Source organism: Peromyscus maniculatus, chromosome 2 (assembly GCF_049852395.1).
Source record: "Peromyscus maniculatus bairdii isolate BWxNUB_F1_BW_parent chromosome 2, HU_Pman_BW_mat_3.1, whole genome shotgun sequence".
Taxonomy (NCBI): domain Eukaryota; kingdom Metazoa; phylum Chordata; class Mammalia; order Rodentia; family Cricetidae; genus Peromyscus; species Peromyscus maniculatus.
Window position 1 is genome coordinate 32,663,031 of NC_134853.1, and position 19,681 is coordinate 32,682,711.

The window sequence follows — 19,681 nt, forward strand, 5'->3', positions numbered from 1 at the left end:
GAGTCAGCTGGGTGTGGTAATGTGTGCCTGTGACTTCAGCTACTCAAGAGGCTGGGGCAGAAAGGCCGTCTGAGCCCAGGAATTCGGGGCCAATATGGCAGCACAGTTAAACAGGTACACAAAACCAGGCCAGACTAGTGCGCATAAGCTCCCCATCAGTTAAAATTCAGACATTTCCTTCCAACACACAAGCAAACTGCCGTGGCCTACCTTGGACAGCTGAGGAGAAGTGGTGATGTCCTCACTCCCGCTGATGCTGGCCTGGCTGACCATGGAGAGCTCGGCACAGCCCCTCTTCTGCAGGGGACTGTCCATGGTGGAAGGCGTGTAACCAGGGATGAGGCCCTGGAAATCAAACATCTGGCGCCGATTTACTGGCCATTTGCCTTTCAGTACAGCTTCACAGATGTTGTCTAATCGGTTTATCATTACTCTGTCCTGAAGGGGGAAGAGTCACAGGAAATTTCCAACAAAGACCTATTAAAAATTACTGGATAAATATGTCCACCAAGATGCTCAAGAGCACAGAATGCTTAAAGGTCAATTACTGGGACTGAATTAAAGAAGAAGTAAACCTACAAAATCCATCAAAATGGTTTGGTTCTGATGGAATGTTCTAACTGCTCTAAGAAAGAAAAAGGACTATCTTCAACTATGCACATTGGGGCACAAAACAGGGAGCACATCAAGTAAACAGCACCTTCAAAACAACCTCAAATTGTAACTCTTTCAAGAACCTCAGTGACGGACAATGGAGCCTCTCACTTAGCATTTCAGTGGTCTGGCCCTTCAGATCCACAGGCCAGAGTGCAGTGTGTCCCAGGAAGGGGGACATCATTAGCGTCACTATTAATAAAGTTCAGCATTATGGAGTGGGCACCAACCTAGGAACACCTAATGAATGTCAATCTGTATTTCCCACCTATTATCGCTCCAAATTTCATTGAAGCGTGCACATTAAAATTTTCTAATTACAGCTCCTTAGACCAAGTTTCCACAGATTAATAGTGCCTGTGACTATAAACCTTTGACTGGTCTGAGAAACTCCCCTCTAGACTCAATGTGGGAAATTAGTATAGCCAGGAACCAAGAGGACACAGAGAATTGGAAAAAAGATCCTGACAGCATACCCTTCAGACAAAAATGTCACCTCCTTCTTAAGCCACATTAACACCAATGAAGACTAGCTGGGATGAATGACCTCAAACCCATGGTGTGTGGTACTGCTTTAAACTAGAAAGTCCCATAACAGCACATATGGTGATTACTTCCTGCCTTAAGAAACACAGGCCCAAATGGCATGGAGAACATTTTAAAGAATTATGCTTCCTAGCCAAAGATCAATTTTCCTTTGTCTTGAGTTATAGTAACTACATCTGGGATGACCTCGTGATGAACGGGAACGAAGGTGTCCACTACCCCTTCTCTGGAGAACATAGAGGGTTTTCAAATATAGTATTTCAAATCTAAAAGCTTTACTTAATCTTTAAAAAGTTAAGAACACGGTTTCAAAGTTCCACACTTTTCATTTTGTCAAGTCTATTGAAAAACCCACAGTTTCTATGAGACAACATGACAGACTGAAGAGCCCTAAGGAGCGAAGAGGACCAGAGATTTTTTACTCTGCCACACAAGCTATTTTTTATCTTATTACAAAAATATTCTAAATGCTTCATTTTGGTTCTTCCCAGTCATTCTTTAAAAAAAAGGGAAATTCTGCAATTTTCATATGCTCAACAATGTTTACCTCAAATTACTTGAAAAAAAAATCAAGCTACAAAGATTTTCTTCCTGCTCTTTTGTTCAGTCAACAAAGCAATCACAGTAAGAAAACTCTGCCAACCTTGGGCCAGAACGAAAAGGCAAACGTGCGTTCGTGAAGGAGCTGAGCCACCGACGGATCTCCGTCCTCCATGTAGAATCCATCTCGGGTTTCATCTCTGGCGGTGCTCATGGAAGCATTGCTTTCCTCATCAAAATTCTTTCCTCTAGAGACGGCCCCTGCTGAGAGACGAGTTACGTGCAGCACTCACGCCAGGACACTGACGCTCGTTTAGAGAGGACAGTGCTGAAAACAGGAGTGCCACCCAGCTCCATTTTAGCACCTGCTATTCATCTAGAAAGACACGGGGCGCTTTTCAAGTCTGTTGTCTAAAGCTTACGACAGTCCAGTAATGTAGATGGTGCTTCAAGCCTGTCAGTGAAGCAGCCGTGAAAATCTTTTCTTTGTGGTCACAGAGACAGGGTCTCATGTAACTCAAGAGGTCCTCAGACTCACTATACAGTTGAGGCTGGGCTTGAACTTGTGATCCTCCTTGTTTTCCTACTCCCAGGTGCTAAAATTATGAGCACGCACCACTACACCAAGTAAATGTTACAGGTGCTGAAGGCTAACCATGCTTCTGACCCAAGGGCTGCTGTTCTGTGACACAGGACAAGGCTGGGGTATCATCTAATAAGGAAGGGTCACTACAGAACCAAAGTCCAATGTGGTGCCTTGTTTCTACTTTGTGCTGGTTATAGCAATCTGTAACATGAAAATGTGATATCAACCAGTCATTTATTTTGAAATAATTCATCTTTGCTCAGTGAGTGACTCTCTTCTCTCACATTCATTTGTCCAAACTTTACCATTGCATGGAATTCTTAGCACACTTGCCTATGAAGTGAACTGTGTCTGTAAACCAGAAGTGCACTGATGTGTGCACAGCCACTCTGAGTTTACCCCTCTTTGAAATGTGTTTACAGGTAAAACTACAAGGACAAACACATGTAACCATAACTGGAACTATTCCTTCAGACGAGCAGGGTCTCCTTGTGTACTTCTGGAGCTCAGGAAGCAGAACAAGCTGACTCCATCTCCAAATGCTAGAGACAAAAGCGCAGGCCACCACGCCTGGCCACCACTGACTTTTAAAGAATGAAGTGCTTGAAGCACGGGCATGGCGGTGCACGCTTTTAACCGCAGCCCCCTGGAAGCAGAAGCAGGTGGATCTCTGCGAGTGAGAGCCTAGATTTCACGCCAAGGCTGTGCTCCACTCTAAGCAAGCTGCTGTGGGACCGGGGCAGTGGCAGGAGCCAGGCATTACCTTCTGGCTGCGACGACTCCTCCGACTTATCATCGTCCTCTAGCTTCTCTTCATCATCCTCTTCCGAGCCTTTCTCCGAGACGGCCTTGGACCCAGGGTCTGCACTGCCTTCCACCCCTTTGGGTTCACTCTTCAGAGAGCCGGCCTCAGCCTCACAGTCCTGCCTGCTGTCCTTGGCCCCACTGCCAGCTTCCTCCTCCTCCTCTTTCCCATCCGACCTCTCTCTGGCCGGTGAGGGTTCAGACTCCTCTGCCTTGCCCTCCGCCTGCTCAATTACCTTCTCTTCGTGAGCATGAGCCAAGGAAATGGCTGGAGGAGCCTGGCCGAAGCCCACAGCCAGAGCATTCAACGAAGAGACGGTACCGGCCCCACGGTTCTGAGCAAAGCTTTTATGTGCATCCAGGAAGGACAACTCGGGGTCATTGAGGATGTGGTAGTCCGTCCGGCTGACCCCGTGCTTAGCAGCACCCACCAACAGGTCCCTGTCGTGCCGTCCACATTCCCACCACTCAGGCAGGTCTAGGCTGGGCTGGCAGAGCTTCAGCCTGTCACTCAGCTGCGGGTGGTGGAGGACTTGCTCTCGGATCTTGCGTAGCAGCTCAATGCGGTACAGGGTCCTAGATGCTCGTTCCTCGGTGATGGGCTCAATGAGGGAGGCCAGGTCAGGAGGTTCTACAACGTGAAGCATGCTGGTTACTTGGGCAGGCCCCAGACCCGCCCTGACCTGCCTGCATGGCCCTGACCACCGAGTACACAGTGTAGCTAGTTATTCATGTACCTACCATCCTCGGGTTTGGCGGGCATTCGACACACCCGCCTGCACATGGCCACAAAACAGCTGAAGTACTTCTCCAAACTCTCATCAGATTTTTTGTCCAGTCTGGCAAAGGCGCGGAATTGGTTCCAGTCAAACTGCTGCTTCACAGGGTCAAAAATGACCCCGAAGGTGGATACCACACGGTAAAAGTCAGCTTCCTCTCTTCTAGTCCACCTGTGGGAAAGGAGGCCTGGCTCACACCATACTCGAGGAGGTGGGCATACAAGACACCGTCTTTTCTCTGCCCCCAGAGCACGTTTCCAGGACTTATTTAGGGCTGAGGGACAGACACCTTCCAGACCCCAAGCCTTTCTCTGTGGCCACTGTCTGGAGTGATCACCGCTTACTGTGGGCCTAGTAGAGAGGAGAAGGGAAGGCACCAGGCCTGGGGGTGGTGATGTGCTGCAAGAGAGGTGACGAACTCACTTTTGCCTTTTCTCAGATATAATAGCCTCCCTTTCTGCCTCCAGCGCTCTCACTTCCTCCCGAGGTCTCCGTCTGCGCCGGTCCGTCTTCATTAGGGCCTCTTGCCTCATTTGTTGCCTTTTATAGCTGCGCTGATAGGCAGTAATGAGCCGGCGCAGACGCGTCGTCAGGGTTGACGTGTTCGGCCAGTAAAGTTGACCTAACTCAGCATTGCTCTCGCTGTGCTTGCCTGGGGAAGTGGGAAAAGGAGTCTGCAATGTGTCCTGCATTCTCACAACACAGACAACTTTCCAACCAAAACAAGTGACTCCTTAGCCTTCTGAGGACGGGATGGGAGAGGCCATCCTGGCACCCCCAGATCTTAAAATATAAACAGGCAATAATAGCTGTAAAGAATTTATAAACTATTTACTTTTAACTCCTTCGAGGGAGGGGGGAAAGTTTATCAGTCTTACACAAAGAAAACCAGTCTCTCCTATAAATGTACTTACAATGGTAATCTTGAACATAACAAGCATGTAGTTATTGTCTAGTCATTTTATACTAATCATTTTATACTGGGTAGAGGGGTCAATAGTCCACACAAATATTTCAGATTAAAACAAGTGCCTCCTCTCAATAAAAATGTTTTAAGGACTTTAAATTTTCCACTAACAATGACGATAAGCTGGTTAATTATCTTAACCAAAAAGTTCTATCCAAGAAATTTAATGCAATGAACCATAAATAAGGATCACAATTATTCCCAAGGGAAGGGTCCATGTGGAAGAGTACCCTATAGGATACAGTCATCATGCCATGACACAGGATCCTGCCCAGCTCCTTTGCCCTGCCCGGCACCTGCCCAGAAGCCTCACCTGTGCTGTGTATTTCCATGGATTCTTCCTTGTCCTCTGGGGGAGAATTGGCAAATTCCTTGAAAGCAACACAAGAAACAGAGCTATTTTCAACTGGGGTTTGATTTTATTTTCTCTTTTAATCAAAGGCCATTATCTATAAAGTTTAGCAAGTCTTATATGAGCACATAATATATTACTGGCACCATAAATACACTCAAGGTCTTACATCTATTTCATCTTTGAATGGCACTCTGGTTGGTTTATATTCTGGATCTTCATCTTCTCTATCAAATTCTCCACTGTGAAAAATTTAAAAAACAATTGTTTTAATCACATCAATGAGTAAGGAGGTGAGAGGGAAAAGTACCAATCAACCTAGTAACTACTTTTAAGACCTACTATTACTTTTAGTATTATATATATTACTTTGTTTAAAATAGTTATTATGCTATACAGACAGGATCTACTGGTGAGCATCAAGTTCAAACCAGACATAACAGTGAAGCATAAACCCTGCCAAGAGATGTAATACTGACATAAAGTTTATTAAAATTTTAGAATGTCCTTCTTACCCGTCACCACCATCTGCTAGCATGTCTGTCCCTCTTTGCTCGGCAGCGATGGCCTTGGCATCGGGCATGCCAACTCGTTCCAGAAAGCACAGTGCAGGGTCAGCTCGCATGGAATTGTACTTCTCATAGCCTGGACCATGCCCATCGGCCCACAGAGGACACACAGAAACAAAGGAAGACCCCCGTCACTGTCAGAAATCATAGCCCTGCCACAACACAGCCAGCAAAAACATAGATCATCATGTCTGGTGAGCCAAGCAGACCATGGCACGGAGCATTACAGAGAATGCTCATTCTAGGGAAGCTTTTGTGGGCCAACTTACTGAGAAGCTATTAGAGTGACCACAAATACAAACAGAAAAGGGTTCAGGGTAACTGCAGGATGCCGGAAGATTTCTGACCCTATTTTTCCCCCACATCTAATTTTGCTTGACACTTAAAAGGCTTCATAACATTTCTTTATGACCTCTGCGGGGGTTCTCCAAGTCCACTCCCATCCCCCATGAGCACGCTCGGTCCTGCAGGAGCTCACATGGCTGGCTGAAAAATCCCCATATACGTAAGGCCAGCGAACCTGTCTTATTAGGTTTAGGATGATGCATGTCAGTAAGATGACACTGTTCCCTCTATGGTTTTCAAACTGCAATTTGCTTTTTGACTGCCCAAGTTGACTAGATGGAAAATGGCAGATCCCAACAGTGCACTGCGGGAAAATGATTTTGAGGCCGAGCTCACAGAACACGGCTGGAGTACATAGGCAGAACAGCACAATTCAATTAGGATGTGTACTACAACACACCGCTCCTAACTGCTGTAGAGCCGCAAGCCAAACCGTAATCATGAAAGGTTTTATAAGCCATCATTCTCCCCTTTAGTCAGGCTGGGCTGCTGAGAATACCTCCACGACCTCCGGAGAATTGGGATTATAATCAGGAACCGCTCACTGTATATATCATGCCAGTTCGGCATCCCCAGCCTTTCAAAGTTAACAAGGCTGCATCCCACTCGGGGGAGCGGTGAGTCCTCAGCACTGACATTTGTGAAATATTGCTTGGAACAAAGCCCAGGAGGCACTTGTACAGATTAATAGCAGAGGTTAAGCCCACCGTCCACTCTGACACTGGCTGGCAGAGTTAGCGAGGGAAGCCGTTCTGGAAGCAAAGTTTCGGGAAAGCAATGGTACAACTTGGCTATTACTAAAACAAATATGGTTTCTGTTTACAGCCAAGAAAGAAATGTTTTCTTCTCAAATGCTCAACAAACATTCAAAAACAGCATCTGATATTTACAGTTCATATTAGATTTTTAGTACAGAAAAATGGTAGACGCCAAGAGTCCTTTGGAACGAGCCTCATTAGTATTATGACTTTGGAAAAGAGTATGCAAGGAGTTCTAAATAAAGATGAAGCCACGCAGTCAAGATGCATTCAAACAGAAACACCCCTTACCATGTTTGAACACTCCAATTAAGAGGGATTTATCTGCTTCCCTATCCCACCAATCTGCAGGAACTTCAGCATGGAAAGGCTCAGGGATCCACACGTCCGCCTCACTGGAAAGACAGCCATTTAAGCACTTTTTAAACATGAGTACTTGAAATGACTCCTAGTCCCATGTGGTCAACACACACTCATGTGCCCTCTCTTCCCCAGTAAACACCTTACACTGTGGGGAAGAACTGGCAGAGGTGAGACAAAAGGTCAGTGGTCAGCAGCCAGAAGGGAGCCTCACCGTGCGGCATCCCACCTCAGATCGGCAGCCATCATTTCTCACCCTCTTAAATGCAAGCACACCCAAATGGCCTGCCCATGCTCTCAGCACATCCCCAAGCCCAGAGGACAAACAGTGGCACTAAAGACACAAAAAGGAGGTGAGCTGCCGAGGCCGTGGGGGTTCTAGGCACGACCCATGGAGTTTCCCCCCACCTGGGTTAGCTCGTGCAGGGCCAGCACAGACGTACACTTGCACCAACCTTGAGTCAGCACCCTCGAGGATCTTATCTGCCTGGTCGCCTATCACTTCTTGTCGTAGGTAGTACAGCATGCGGACACGCAGCAGGACCCTGGAGAGGAAGACAGGGGGGGAAAAAGTTCTTAACTTCGGTGCTGTTTGCCAACAGTGGCTTTTGGCAGCTGCTGCTGTTCATCCATCATCCTGCCAAGGCTGATTAGCCATGCTGTATGGTAGGCTTGAAGCGTGACAGATGGTAGCACATAATCACCTCTGTGTGGTGCTTTCTGCTGGCTTCCAACAGGCCTGCCTGGCAACCGCTCACGCTGCACAGAGAGGGAGCGAGCCCAGCCCAGCCCAGGCGCACTTCATTTAGTCCTACCTAGAGCAGCTTGTGAAGTTTAGACACGTACCCTACCACTGCCTCTGAAGTATTGAAGCAAGTTTGTAAACAACCGAGCAGATGGCTTTCAGTAACTGTTCTGCTTCATTATCTCATAAAATTTCCTCAGCTGCTGCCTTAATACCATTTTTGGAAGCACATCAGAAGTTGTAGGAATAAACGAGATATAAAATCTGGTTTTACTACCTTACAATAAACCCTCAATATGGAATGTCAGGTTTTTCAGATTATACAACTTTGCTTCCGAGAAAGGAAGATGGCCACGGGGTGGGCGGGAGGTGGGTCCTCACCCCACTCAGGGAATAGTCAACATTTCCATTACTTTGAATTTATACTTTTAATTATCCAGGGACCTAAGCTGTGGTTTAAAAATAATAAACACTACCAGATTAAAATGTATCTAACTCATTGATACTCGTTTTTAATAAATCAGAAATAAAAACCCTTGACATTGTCAGGGTACCAGGTTTTCTATCTTGCCTGTGTTTCCAGGGCTAAAATGTGATTTTTTTTTTTAAAAAAATAACACTCACCTGGTGTATCTCATAGGTCATCTCTCTCTCTACTCCAAACTCAGTCCTCAAGCAGACAGCCCATCTGTGCATTTGGTACTGACACCTGAAGATGACCCTCTTGGTGAAGGTCGATCCTCCAGTGTTCTTTCCCTAGCTGAACAAGCCTGTCACCTATTTGCATAGCATCCCGTACCAACGCTTCTCATTTGTATACACTGGCTCATTTGATCTTCCTAATAACCCTGTGATGAAGTGGAGCAAGTTCCCATTTCCACACCACAGATGTAAACACTGCTGGTAACAGAGGACGAGTTAGAGATCCAAGGTCACAGAGACACCTTGAGCTCAAGCACTCAGAGCTAGGTCTCCCAAGATGTAGTGACCTGTCTCTAAAACATCAAAATGACAAGCACGCGGGGGGGGGGGGGGGGGGGCGTCCACCCCAAGAGTCCACTCATGGCCAACACGGGTTTGGGTTGGGCTGCAAGGCTACCAATAATAACCAAACGTACACCAGGATGAGCAGTTGCTCTGGGGAACGCCTTTCTATTTTTCATCTTGTGCTAACACGTAAGTTCCAATACTGACTTTCCCACACTGAACCAGTAAGGAGAACTGACAGTACAGTTAGCAGTCTTCCTCCTGTTACAGAACCTGCAGGCCGGTGTCTCCTTCCACCGGATGCTCAGGAAGGGTAGTTCCATCGGAAATCCCCTCTACCTGCGCTGGACTCCTCACTTGACTTGCAGACAGGGAGCCTAATGCTTTCTTTTCCTTTTAGTAAAAAACAGACTTCTGTTGCAGGGTTTGGTAGTGTGGAGCATTCTATGAACTGCCGTGAACATCTCCAGGAAGAAAAGGATGGCCAGGACACAGCTCCCAATCTCAAGGAGTTCACTCCGTGATGGACAGACAAGGAGGCTAACAAGCCCCCAGGCTCTGTCCACATTTTCTCCCACATCCTGTTAGTGAGCGTAGCCCAAGGCCCAGGACTGCACACAGTCCTTCATCACCAGCCCCCTCGGTCTCCTTCACCTGTCTGCTCTCCAGTATTCAAGTCTGTGAGGAGCAGTTATTTTCCCTTCAGCTGGGTCTCATTGTCTACCTACTGCCAATACGTCCTCACTCTGACAAGACTTAATCTTAAGGCACAGTCTATAGACAAAGGACCAGGGGACACTCCCTCTGTTCCAGAGAAAAGCGAGAAGGAATCAACAGTGTTCTTCTGAGACTAAATGAAAGATACGAAGAACCCCAACTTCATCCCACGTACTAACTGGGGAGGGCTCCCTATGGAAGCTTGCTACCGACAGGCGATACGGACAGCAGAATCAACAATCACCACAGCCTCACTGGGAAAAGGAGCCATTGTTCTCACATTAAACCATTTAACTTCCTCTGTTGAACCCAGAATTCAGAAGGCAACTAACCCAAAGTCACAGTAAACTACACAGACAGACATTTTTGGAGAGTTAGGATGATCGGGCTACAACAGTAACAAGTTTCGAAGACACCAAAGGCTTTGAAAGACCATTGGGAGCCTCTCTAGAGCCCTTAGATGAAGAGGCAGACTCCGTGGTCAGGTGGGCGAGGGACTACAGAAGCGGGTCACCAGTCCCACTCTGCTCTTAACGGGGAGTTCTCAGGTGAGTCACTCGGGCTGGGGACCTGCAGCTTTGCCAGGCGGGGACAAAACAAGAAGAGATGCGGAGGCCTGCAGCTGTAGCTACTCAGGGGCTGAGGCAGGAAGTGCTCCGTGAGTCTGAGCCATCTGGGTCTACATAGCGAGAGTGACGTAACTAAAGCACAAGCATTACATAGAGTCCCCGGGGCTCCCAGTGGAAGCGGTCAGGTACGGGTGGAGTTACATAAATGAACCCTAACTGTCTGTCTACACACGAGCCCCAAACTAGTCACCTGCAATCCCACGGCAACACTGCTTAGGACAGGTAAATGTGGAAAGAACCCAAATGTCCATCCATGGATAAAGGATGAGCAAAATGGGACAGACACATAATGGAACAGTATCCATCTGTCAGAACAATCCAGACACCACCCACAACATGCACGAATCTTGAGCACAACAAATGAAGTCGCCAGATATAGGGGCAAATACTGTGTGACTACCACCCTCAGAGCAGCTGGACTAGAGCGGACAAGTGAACAGGGAAGTGGCTGCGAAGGCCGGGAAAGGAGCTCTTGCCGAAGAGGTAGAGAGTGCCTGTGGGGAGTGATGACAGGGCCTGGCTTAGGTGGTGGTGATGAGCGCAGGGTACCCCGCCGCAACACACGGTTCTCTTCTACATGTCTCAGCACGCTTGCCTGCCGCTCTGGTACCTACTTGTTGCAGTGATGCTTCAGGTGCTTCTTGTAGCTGTCCTCCTGGAACAGGGCATCTGGGTTGCAGCTTGCCAGCCAGTCAGCATCCTGCACTACCGGCTGCGTGCTCTGCGTCTTCACCTTCTTCCCTTTCCGGCCCCTTGGCACAGGGGCCGACAGACCTACAAGTACCAGGGTCACGGTCATGGGTGCCTTGGCACTGGACAGTACAGTGTCAGGGGCGGAGGGGAAAACAGAGTCTGCACCGCCACACTTTACCAATGGCAGTGTTTCTGGCAGCCTTCTGTGATCCAGAACACAAGACCAACCTACCGGAATGATTGAGCAGGGCTCGAGTCTGGCCATCAGCTGTGGGTGTGATTAGGTCCCAGATAAAGCTCTTGATGTTCTCATCCCCTCTGTAGTGATTGAGACAGTACACCAGGATGGCTCTGCAGATGGTCTCTACGTCTTGCTCAGCGAGCTGACGTTTGTAGCGCCCGTGGGACAGGATGTCTGTCCAGCGGCCCCAGCTGGAAAGCAAAGAGGCAGCATGCAGATGGAGCCTGGTTGTAGATATGACCTCACCTTGACAGCCAGGCCCCAGTACTGGGAAATCCTGGACCCACACTGGCATCAGTAACCTCTGGAGATAGAAAAGGAACGCAGGAATGGGCACAAAGCACCTCCTTACAGAGGGAACCACAAAGCCAGGAGTTGCGTGGCCACTAAACACCCATGTGGCTAATGGCTTTCCTGGGCTGTTGGTGGCTATGGCTGTCATTTTTAGGAAATGTACATAATCTGAGGAACTGGAAACTGTTATACTGTGCTTCCTTTAACTATGATTTATATGTACCTATGGTGACCAACCATTTAAAATGAAAGATGGCTTGAAGTTGCAGTGATTACTAGAAATCAAAGCTATGACCCACCACAAATAGATACCATAATAATGAGTAAAGAGCTACAAGCCATGTGGCTCCTTTGCAATGGGGAGTGGTCACTTCCAACTCAAGAAAGATGCTGACCAAGTCTCAGGTCCTCCCAGAGAAAGGACAGGAGGAAGGACTAAGCACAGGGAACCAAGTACACATGGTGCCACCATCACATAAACAGCAGCCGTACTGTATTGTCTTGGAAAATATCTACTACACAATAAACAGGATGCAGAGGCTGCCTGAGCTGTGCCTCCTTGGGGTGGAGCCTCTCCGCTGCCCTCTGTGATAACTGACAGTCCTGCTTTGAGAACAGAGAGAAAGCATCCCCTGCCATAGCCTGCTTCTCCCTGAACCGCTGTTCTTCCTGGCTGTTTTGACCTTCCTCAGACCCGTTCCCAAGGCTGCCACTCACCTCCAGCCCCTGTGCCTGCTGCTCCCTCCCATCCTCACACCTGGTGGATCACTGATGCTGACCAGGGACAGAGTCCCTCTGTGACTCCTCCCAGCCCCAGAAGTGAGAATGACCCTCAGGTGCATGCTGGGCTTCTGTGCTCTCTGTCACATCATCTTAGCATACTGCCATTTCTGCTTGCTCACCTTCCTGCCTTGGGCTGCCTTGCTCACGGTGGTAATCCCGGTGCCCAAAAGTGCCCTAGCCCAGTGCCCAACATATGTTAGTTATTTAATCCCTAACAGTAAAAGCAGAGGACTTGACTGAAAGACAATGCCCTGAGCACCCTTCTTAGAACTAGGAGTTATTAGTATGTTCCAGTCCTAAGGTTTCCAACAAAATCTCAACTGTGACCATCAGGCAGAAACAGGGAAGCAGGTTCTGGGAGTCAAGGGCTGAGCCTAGGAGAGTGTCTGTTCTACATGGAGGCAGGAGTGCCCAGTGTGCACAGACTAGTGCCAACACAGTCGCTGGGGTACAGGACGGGTCTCGACTGGCATTTGCGTGTTGCACACAAACATCTCTACAGCAGTGTGCTTCTGTGGTACTGCCCCGTGCACCCAGGATACAGTGACTGGGAAGCCATCGAGAGAGACACTGGGATGATGAGACAGCAGGCCAGAGTGCTAAGGGGACCGCTGTGAGGAGTGCTGCAAGGGAGGCAGGCAAAAGGCTGGTCAAGCCTGTGGGGGGCGGGGCTCGGAGCCCTCGGCAGAACAGCCTGTGCACAGGCGGAGATGAGAAGGGCATGAGCAACAGGGCTGTGAGCAGAAGCAAAGTCCCAACAGAGCTCAGGACCCCTGAGAAGGCATCCGTGTGACAGACAACCCTGCAGGCCTCAGACGCGTGCCTCCCCCGCTCTGCGTGAGCAGTGATGCGCTGGGCCCTCGGCAGAACAGCCTGTGCACAGGCGGAGATGAGAAGGGCATGAGCAACAGGGCTGTGAGCAGAAGCAAAGTCCCAACAGAGCTCAGGACCCCTGAGAAGGCATCCGTGTGACAGACAACCCTGCAGGCCTCAGACGCGTGCCTCCCCCGCTCTGCGTGAGCAGTGATGCGCTGGGAGAAACACCACAGGCAGGACAGCCTCAAACCAGTGGAAAGACACTCTGGTGGCAGTTTCTATTTTCATGGCATCTACAGCCGCACAATCTGTGAGTGATTCTTATGGACTGATTCAGGTATTTACTGAGTATCCTGCCAATCAAAGTGCTGTGCGGGTGTCATGCACATGAAACATGAAGCAGATGTAGGTCATGACGGTTTGGGAGGCAGTCTGCAGCTAAGGGACCCCACGGACTCCTGAAGTTCTAGTAGCCCTTAGGCTTCAGATGAGCTGGAGAAAAGGTGCGTGAGTGAGTCTCTGGCTTTGATAAAACTTTCTAGCAAAAAGCCATTAAAAAATAACTATGGTCTTAAAGTTTATATGACAGTATGTGGCCACAAGATTTTGCAATTCTACATCATTCTTAGTTTTTAATAATCTACAAGTAAACTGGAGTTGCCATAATTCCCAAGGTGCTAGCTAACACTCATAAATTTCAGTGACTTCTCTTTCCACACCCCGGAGGATTGGAACTTGGGTCATGACCAACTGAGAAAGTTAATGTGGAGGCATTTGCCTGGCTACACTAAGAGGAGATCCGGTTTTCCTGTGACAACTGAGAATTCCAGCTGTAGGTAAAATGACTTCATGTAGTGAGTCGGCCTTACCCGTAGACTAGCAGATTCTTCTCCACCCTGAAGCACTCGCTCCGGGCATAGCCCTGGGACTTATCCTGGGGGCGCCGTGGCTTTGTGCAAGGCTTTTCTTCAGAATCGCTTTCCAGGTCAGAGAACTCCATCAGCTCATCTTCCTTCACTGCACTGTATAGCCGGGTCTGCTTCCTGACTCTTGGAGTATCAATCACCAGGTTGTTCTAACAGAGGAGCAAATGCAGTGAGACCTCAGACCAACCTTTGGGTCGTACCAGGCAGTAGTCTGGAAGGGACTTCTCACTCACCCTCCCATTTAAGGCATCGATGTCCAGTTCAGCCTTCTTAGCCCACTTTTGCCAGAAATTTGGGTCATCCAAAGAAATGTCTGTCCTATTTCCAGATGCAACAAAACTGGCCTAGAAGGAGGAAAACGTATGCATTACTTTGAGATGTTTCTCAGAGGCAGCCTGTTTCCACTGAATATACATGTGTTCATCCTCTTGTGCAAGACAGTACAGTGGATGGGAGAGAGAGGAAAGACTGTCTGTCCTTCATACACGTTTCATACCTGCTGAAGGTATGGGGAAGTACAGGCAATGGAGAAAGGCCTGAATTGGCTCCAGCAAGGTACTGCTGAGAGCAGATCTTAAAGGAAAAAAAATCTCCTCTAGAAGAAAATGCTTGGACCATATTTTACAGCACTTATAAAAGAAGAAATGTTCATGGCAGAGCATGTGCAATGACCCAGGAGAGGACCCAAGGATGAAGGGACTTAAGGAAGAGCAGCCATGGGCAAGTCAATGAGGGCAGATGCTGGAGCAAGGGGCCCTGGTGTGTGCTGCCAGCAGGCCAGCCTCTATCCTGAGGAAGCAGAACTATCTAAGAATGGGTCACCTCAAGACAGACATGACCACAGAGCTGCCTGCTGGATAAGTTACAGCAACACCCTCCAGCGTGGAGGTTAGAGCACAGCACTCTAGTACTTTATACAAGAAATAATGACTAAAATGAAGAAAACAAGACTCCCTAAAAAGACATTTTTCAAAAGGTGAGTTAGTTGATAGAGGTAAACATCAGGCAGATGTGAAGCACCAAGAGTGAAGAAGCCAAGAAAACTACCATATCCAAGTCTGGCATCTGTGCGTCACTCAGATGGACCGTGTGTGTGTGCACTCACATACATGTCACTCAGATGGACCGTGTGTGCGCCAACACACGTGCACTTGCATACACGTCAGTCTCACACAGACTGACCTTATAGCACGTGTAAGGACTGAGGAGAGGTCCTGCAAGAGACTGAAAGAAGTGAGGGCCCAGAGCCCAGAGAAGAACCTCTGCAAGCTGGGCCGACAGAGGAGGCCAACTTGCTCAGGTGTGGGAAGGCAACAGTGAACAGCCACTCTAGAAAACACTGGCTTCAACAATTTCAGCCACCAGGGAAATGGAAGTGAACAATGACTGCTGTCCAGGAGGTGTGAAAGAGGAACTCGTCATCACTGCCAGTGGGAATGCAAACTCATGGAGCCACCATGGAAGGCAGCGGAGGTTCCTCAATACTGAAAATAGAACTATGAAATGACACAGCTACACCACTGGACTGTACTCCTGAAGGAAGGACTCTAAGTCAACACCGCAGAGACACTTGCACACCCATGTTTTGCAATAGCCAGGAAATGGAATCAGCCTAGATGTCCAACAACAGACAACTGATAAAGAAAACGCTCTATCTGTACAAAATGGAATTCTATTTAGCTGTAAAGACAAATGAAATCATGACACTTGAAGGAGAGTAGATGGAGCTGGAAACCATCATGTTAAGCAAAATAAGGCAGGTTCAGAAAGACACATACTTTTCTCTCACATATGAACCGTGTGTGTGTGCATGTATGGTGTGTGTGTGTGTGTGTGTGTGTGTGTCCCATCATGAAACTACGGGAAGAGGTTTTTAGCCAAAGGGTAAAAAGAACACTGGAACACACGTGGCATGAAGGCAGAAGGGCTGCTGAAGAGTGGAGGGACCAGCGGAGGGATGCAGAGGGCATGGAGAGCATGGGGGGAGGGTGGCAGTGTACAATGACACGTGAGTGATAGAAACACCAGGGTGAAACCCATTATCTCTAGGCTACTTAAAAATTTTCCAATTCCTTTAAAAGAAAAGAAAAATAGAGCCAAACAAACCCAGTCTGTTAGTCCCTTAAATGATAAGCATGCCCATGTGAGGATTAGGTTCAACCCAGTTGGGGGAGGGCAGACAGCTAACATCACTCTCTAGCAGTTCCCTTCCCTGCATATGCTGAAAAGAAATGAAAATGTGTCCAAGCAAGAACTACTAAGAAAATGTTTGTTAAAAACCCCAAAGTAAGCTGGGTGGTGGCAGCACACGCCTTTAATCCCAGCACCTGGGAGGCATAGGCAGGTAGATTTCTGAGTTCAAGGCTAACCTGGTCTACAGAGTGAATTCCAGAACAGCTAGGGCTACACAGAGAAACACTATCTAGGGAGAAAAAAAAAATCCCTAAGTAGAAATAACCCAAGTTTCATCATCAATTTGCAATAGATAAATGATCTGAATATCTATTATCACCTTGTTACTGTGTGATACCCATACAGTAGAACATTGTAAGCAATAAAAAGGAACAAAGTAACATACATACTACAACAAGATGAACCTCAAAAACATTATATAAGCATATACAAATGACCACACATGGTATAACTCCATCTATAATGGTGTGTCCGGGGGAGGTGAAGTTATCAAAAGGACATGTAGTTGCAGGCCTGGGTGAACAAGAGGGCATACTCTGATTACTAATTTACTAGTGGGCATGAAGCGTTGTTTGTTTATTTGTTTTTCGAGACAGGGTTTCTCTGTGTAGTTTTGGAGCCTGTCCTGGATCTCACTCTGTAGCCCAGGCTGGCCTCGAACTCACAGAGATCTGCCTGGCTCTGCCTCCCGAGTGCTGGGATTAAAGGCATGCGCCACCACTGCCCGGCGGGCATGAGGATCTTTTTGAGGTAATAGGAACATTTTAAACTTAGAATTGTGCTAACAGTTGCACAAGCCTGTAATATGTCAAAGGCACTGAATTTCATACTTCATGGAAAGTAAACAGGAGTTTAGCAAAACTGAAAAGTAGAATGAGCCTTGGTGTGTGTGACTGGAATACGAGCAAGTGGCTGTTAGGTGCTGGTCAGGGCTCAGAGCTTCCTTGGCCATGCAGGCTGGATATAGCAGAAAAGAACATGGGGCGAGTTGTGGGAAGCAGGTATTGTCCAGTGCTGGAAGAGAATGTGATGGGTGCGTTTTAGCTATGAGCAGAGTTGTAGAGCTGTAGCTAGAGAGGAAATCAAGAAAGACTTAAATACAGAGTGATCTGATCATCCTCTCAGGTTGTTCCAGGAATCAGGGTCTAGGAGAGAAGAGGATGATGGGAGAACTAGATTCCTAAGAGGGAAGAATGGGCAAAGACAACAAAGAGCAGGACCATGTCCCTCCCTCCCCCCAGGAAAACCCAGCGCTATAGCAGCACTTGGGAGGCAAAGGTAGGTGGATCTCTGAGTTCGAGGACAGCCTGGTCTATAGTGTGAGTTCCAGGACAGCCAAGGCTACACAGAGAAACCTTGTCTCAAAAACAAACAACAAAAGAATGCCTTATGTGTTGGAGTTGCCAGGCAATTAGTAACTGGCCTGTAATTCGTAACAGAAGCCACAGTTCTACTTCCTTTTTGTGATGATCCCTGCCTGAGTGCTCTTCAGAAGCTCTAGCATGCTTCTCTAGGTGGATTCGAACCTTAGCAAACGTGGAGCCTTTTCCTTCAGACTCTATGGTAATAGTGTGGGTTCGGCGAAGGAGAATCTGGTCAATATCCTCTTCACAGAACTTGGAGCCTTCATCTTCCTCCTCCATAAGTGCACCATATGCTCCCTTGCGTAGAAGGTCTTCTATCTCCTTCTTGGAAAGCTGCTGCACCTGTTTCAGAGAAAGTTCAAGTATTCAAAGTCATTTATAATTAAGACAGAAACTAACTGTCTTAAGAAGGTTTACTTGCAACAAAGGAAAATGGAATAAAATATGCTTAAATTTTGAGGTAAAAAAAATAGCCAGTAGAATGTGGTGATGCACGGCTTTAATCCCAGAAATTGGGAGGCAGAGACACATGGATTGCTGTGAGTTCCAGCCAGAGCTACACAGTGAGACCTGTCTCAAGAAAACAAACAAAAACCAGATGCCAAATAATTTCTCACCACCGGCTTGATGCAGCCATGAGCCAGAATGAGCACCCGGCCTGGCCAGTGTCCCCTTACCCCGTTCGTGGCGTTCTCTCTTCCACTCATCGACTGCAGCACAGCTTTATCCAGGCCCAGCTTCAAGCTCGCCTTGTCAAACATCTCCCTCTCATACGAGTTTCTAGTAATCAGCCTGTAGATTTTCACAGATTTGCTCTGCCCTATTCTGTGGCATCTAGCCTGAGCCTGGAAGAAAAAGAAAATCGATGGCTGTGGTAATGGAATACATAGTGGTGTCCTCCCTAAATTCAGATGTTGGAAAGCTGATCTCACTGTGATTTAGAAGTGGGAGCTTAAGGGGTAATTAGGTCATGAGGGTGGTGCCCTAATGAATGGGATTAGCGCCCTAAAGAAGAGGTGGGAGGGTGGGTGTGTGGGAGGAAGATGGCTGTCTGCACAGCAGTTTCCTATCAACCACCCGATCTTGCTGGCATCCATACCTCACACTTCCAGCTCCAGAACCTGGAGAAAGGCGAGGGAATCATTTAAGCTGCCCAGCCATGTCTTTTTTTTTTTTTTTTTTTTTTGTTATGGCAGCCAAAAGTGACCAACACAACTACTTAAACACACGGCTCCGGCCAGTTGTAAGACCACATGCCCCAATCATTAAAGAGGTGAATACACTGAGGGATTTCTTTCACACACTGCACCGGCTGATCACTAGACAGGAGACACAGCTGGCAGTGACGCCCTCGTGCCCTGGTGTGACTGATGAGTCTTTGTCACAGGAGGAGGAGAAGAAGAGACACTGGAGCAGCCTGTCCCCACTCACCTGGAGGTCGTTCTGGGGATTCCAGTCTGAGTCGAAGATGATGCAGGTATCAGCAGCAGTGAGGTTAATGCCTAGACCTCCTGCCCTTGTGCACAGGAGGAAAACAAACCTATCGGAATCAGGTTTGGAGAATCTGTCGATAGCTGCCTGGCGGAGATTGCCTCTGACACGACCATCGATCCGTTCATATGGATACCTGGAAAGGCAACAAGGAGGCCTGACCAACAGCTACCACTGCTCGCTCCTTTTTGCTTTCCAGTGAGGACTCCACTAAGGAATATGCACTCACACAATAGAAGGCTTTAACAAATAATTTCAGATCAGAGTTGTTTTTCCATACAACTGCCTGAACACTCCAAGATTTTTATTTTACTCTCTCCTAAGGAAATAGCTAAATTCTGAAAATAGCTGATAACATACAGTTTTAATTTTAAGTAAGAACTTTTCTCCCCAAGGTGAATGAAATGAGGGAAAAAGTGCCCACAAAAGTATGCAGTGTAAAAAAAAAACAACAACAATACAACAAACAAAAACCTCCTATACACGGTGCACACCACTAATCCCAGCACTCGGGAGGCAGAGGCAGGTGGATCTCTGAGTTT

At 47.7% G+C, this 19,681-nt stretch overlaps 1 protein-coding gene across 5 annotated transcripts in view; it reads right to left on the reverse strand.

The window, feature by feature from the left end:
- Positions 1–19,681, reverse strand: part of Chd7 (chromodomain helicase DNA binding protein 7) — a 183,986-nt gene that overhangs the window by 9,361 nt on the left and 154,944 nt on the right. For 3 of the 5 annotated variants that reach the window (XM_076563931.1, XM_076563928.1, XM_076563929.1), the window contains exons 17-33: positions 19,080–19,275; positions 18,326–18,493; positions 17,811–17,990; positions 14,325–14,435; positions 14,035–14,240; positions 11,264–11,463; positions 10,953–11,112; positions 7,716–7,805; positions 7,192–7,295; positions 5,744–5,873; positions 5,398–5,470; positions 5,190–5,247; positions 4,333–4,561; positions 3,872–4,080; positions 3,090–3,761; positions 1,844–2,004; positions 211–438 (exon numbers count right to left, since the gene is read on the reverse strand). In XM_076563931.1, coding sequence (XP_076420046.1) covers positions 211–438; positions 1,844–2,004; positions 3,090–3,761; positions 3,872–4,080; positions 4,333–4,561; positions 5,190–5,247; positions 5,398–5,470; positions 5,744–5,873; positions 7,192–7,295; positions 7,716–7,805; positions 10,953–11,112; positions 11,264–11,463; positions 14,035–14,240; positions 14,325–14,435; positions 17,811–17,990; positions 18,326–18,493; positions 19,080–19,275 — 3,175 coding nt within the window. The remainder of the gene's footprint in view (positions 1–210; positions 439–1,843; positions 2,005–3,089; positions 3,762–3,871; positions 4,081–4,332; positions 4,562–5,189; positions 5,248–5,397; positions 5,471–5,743; positions 5,874–7,191; positions 7,296–7,715; positions 7,806–10,952; positions 11,113–11,263; positions 11,464–14,034; positions 14,241–14,324; positions 14,436–17,810; positions 17,991–18,325; positions 18,494–19,079; positions 19,276–19,681) is intronic. The other 2 variants (XM_076563932.1, XM_076563930.1) reach the window with 1 other exon arrangement.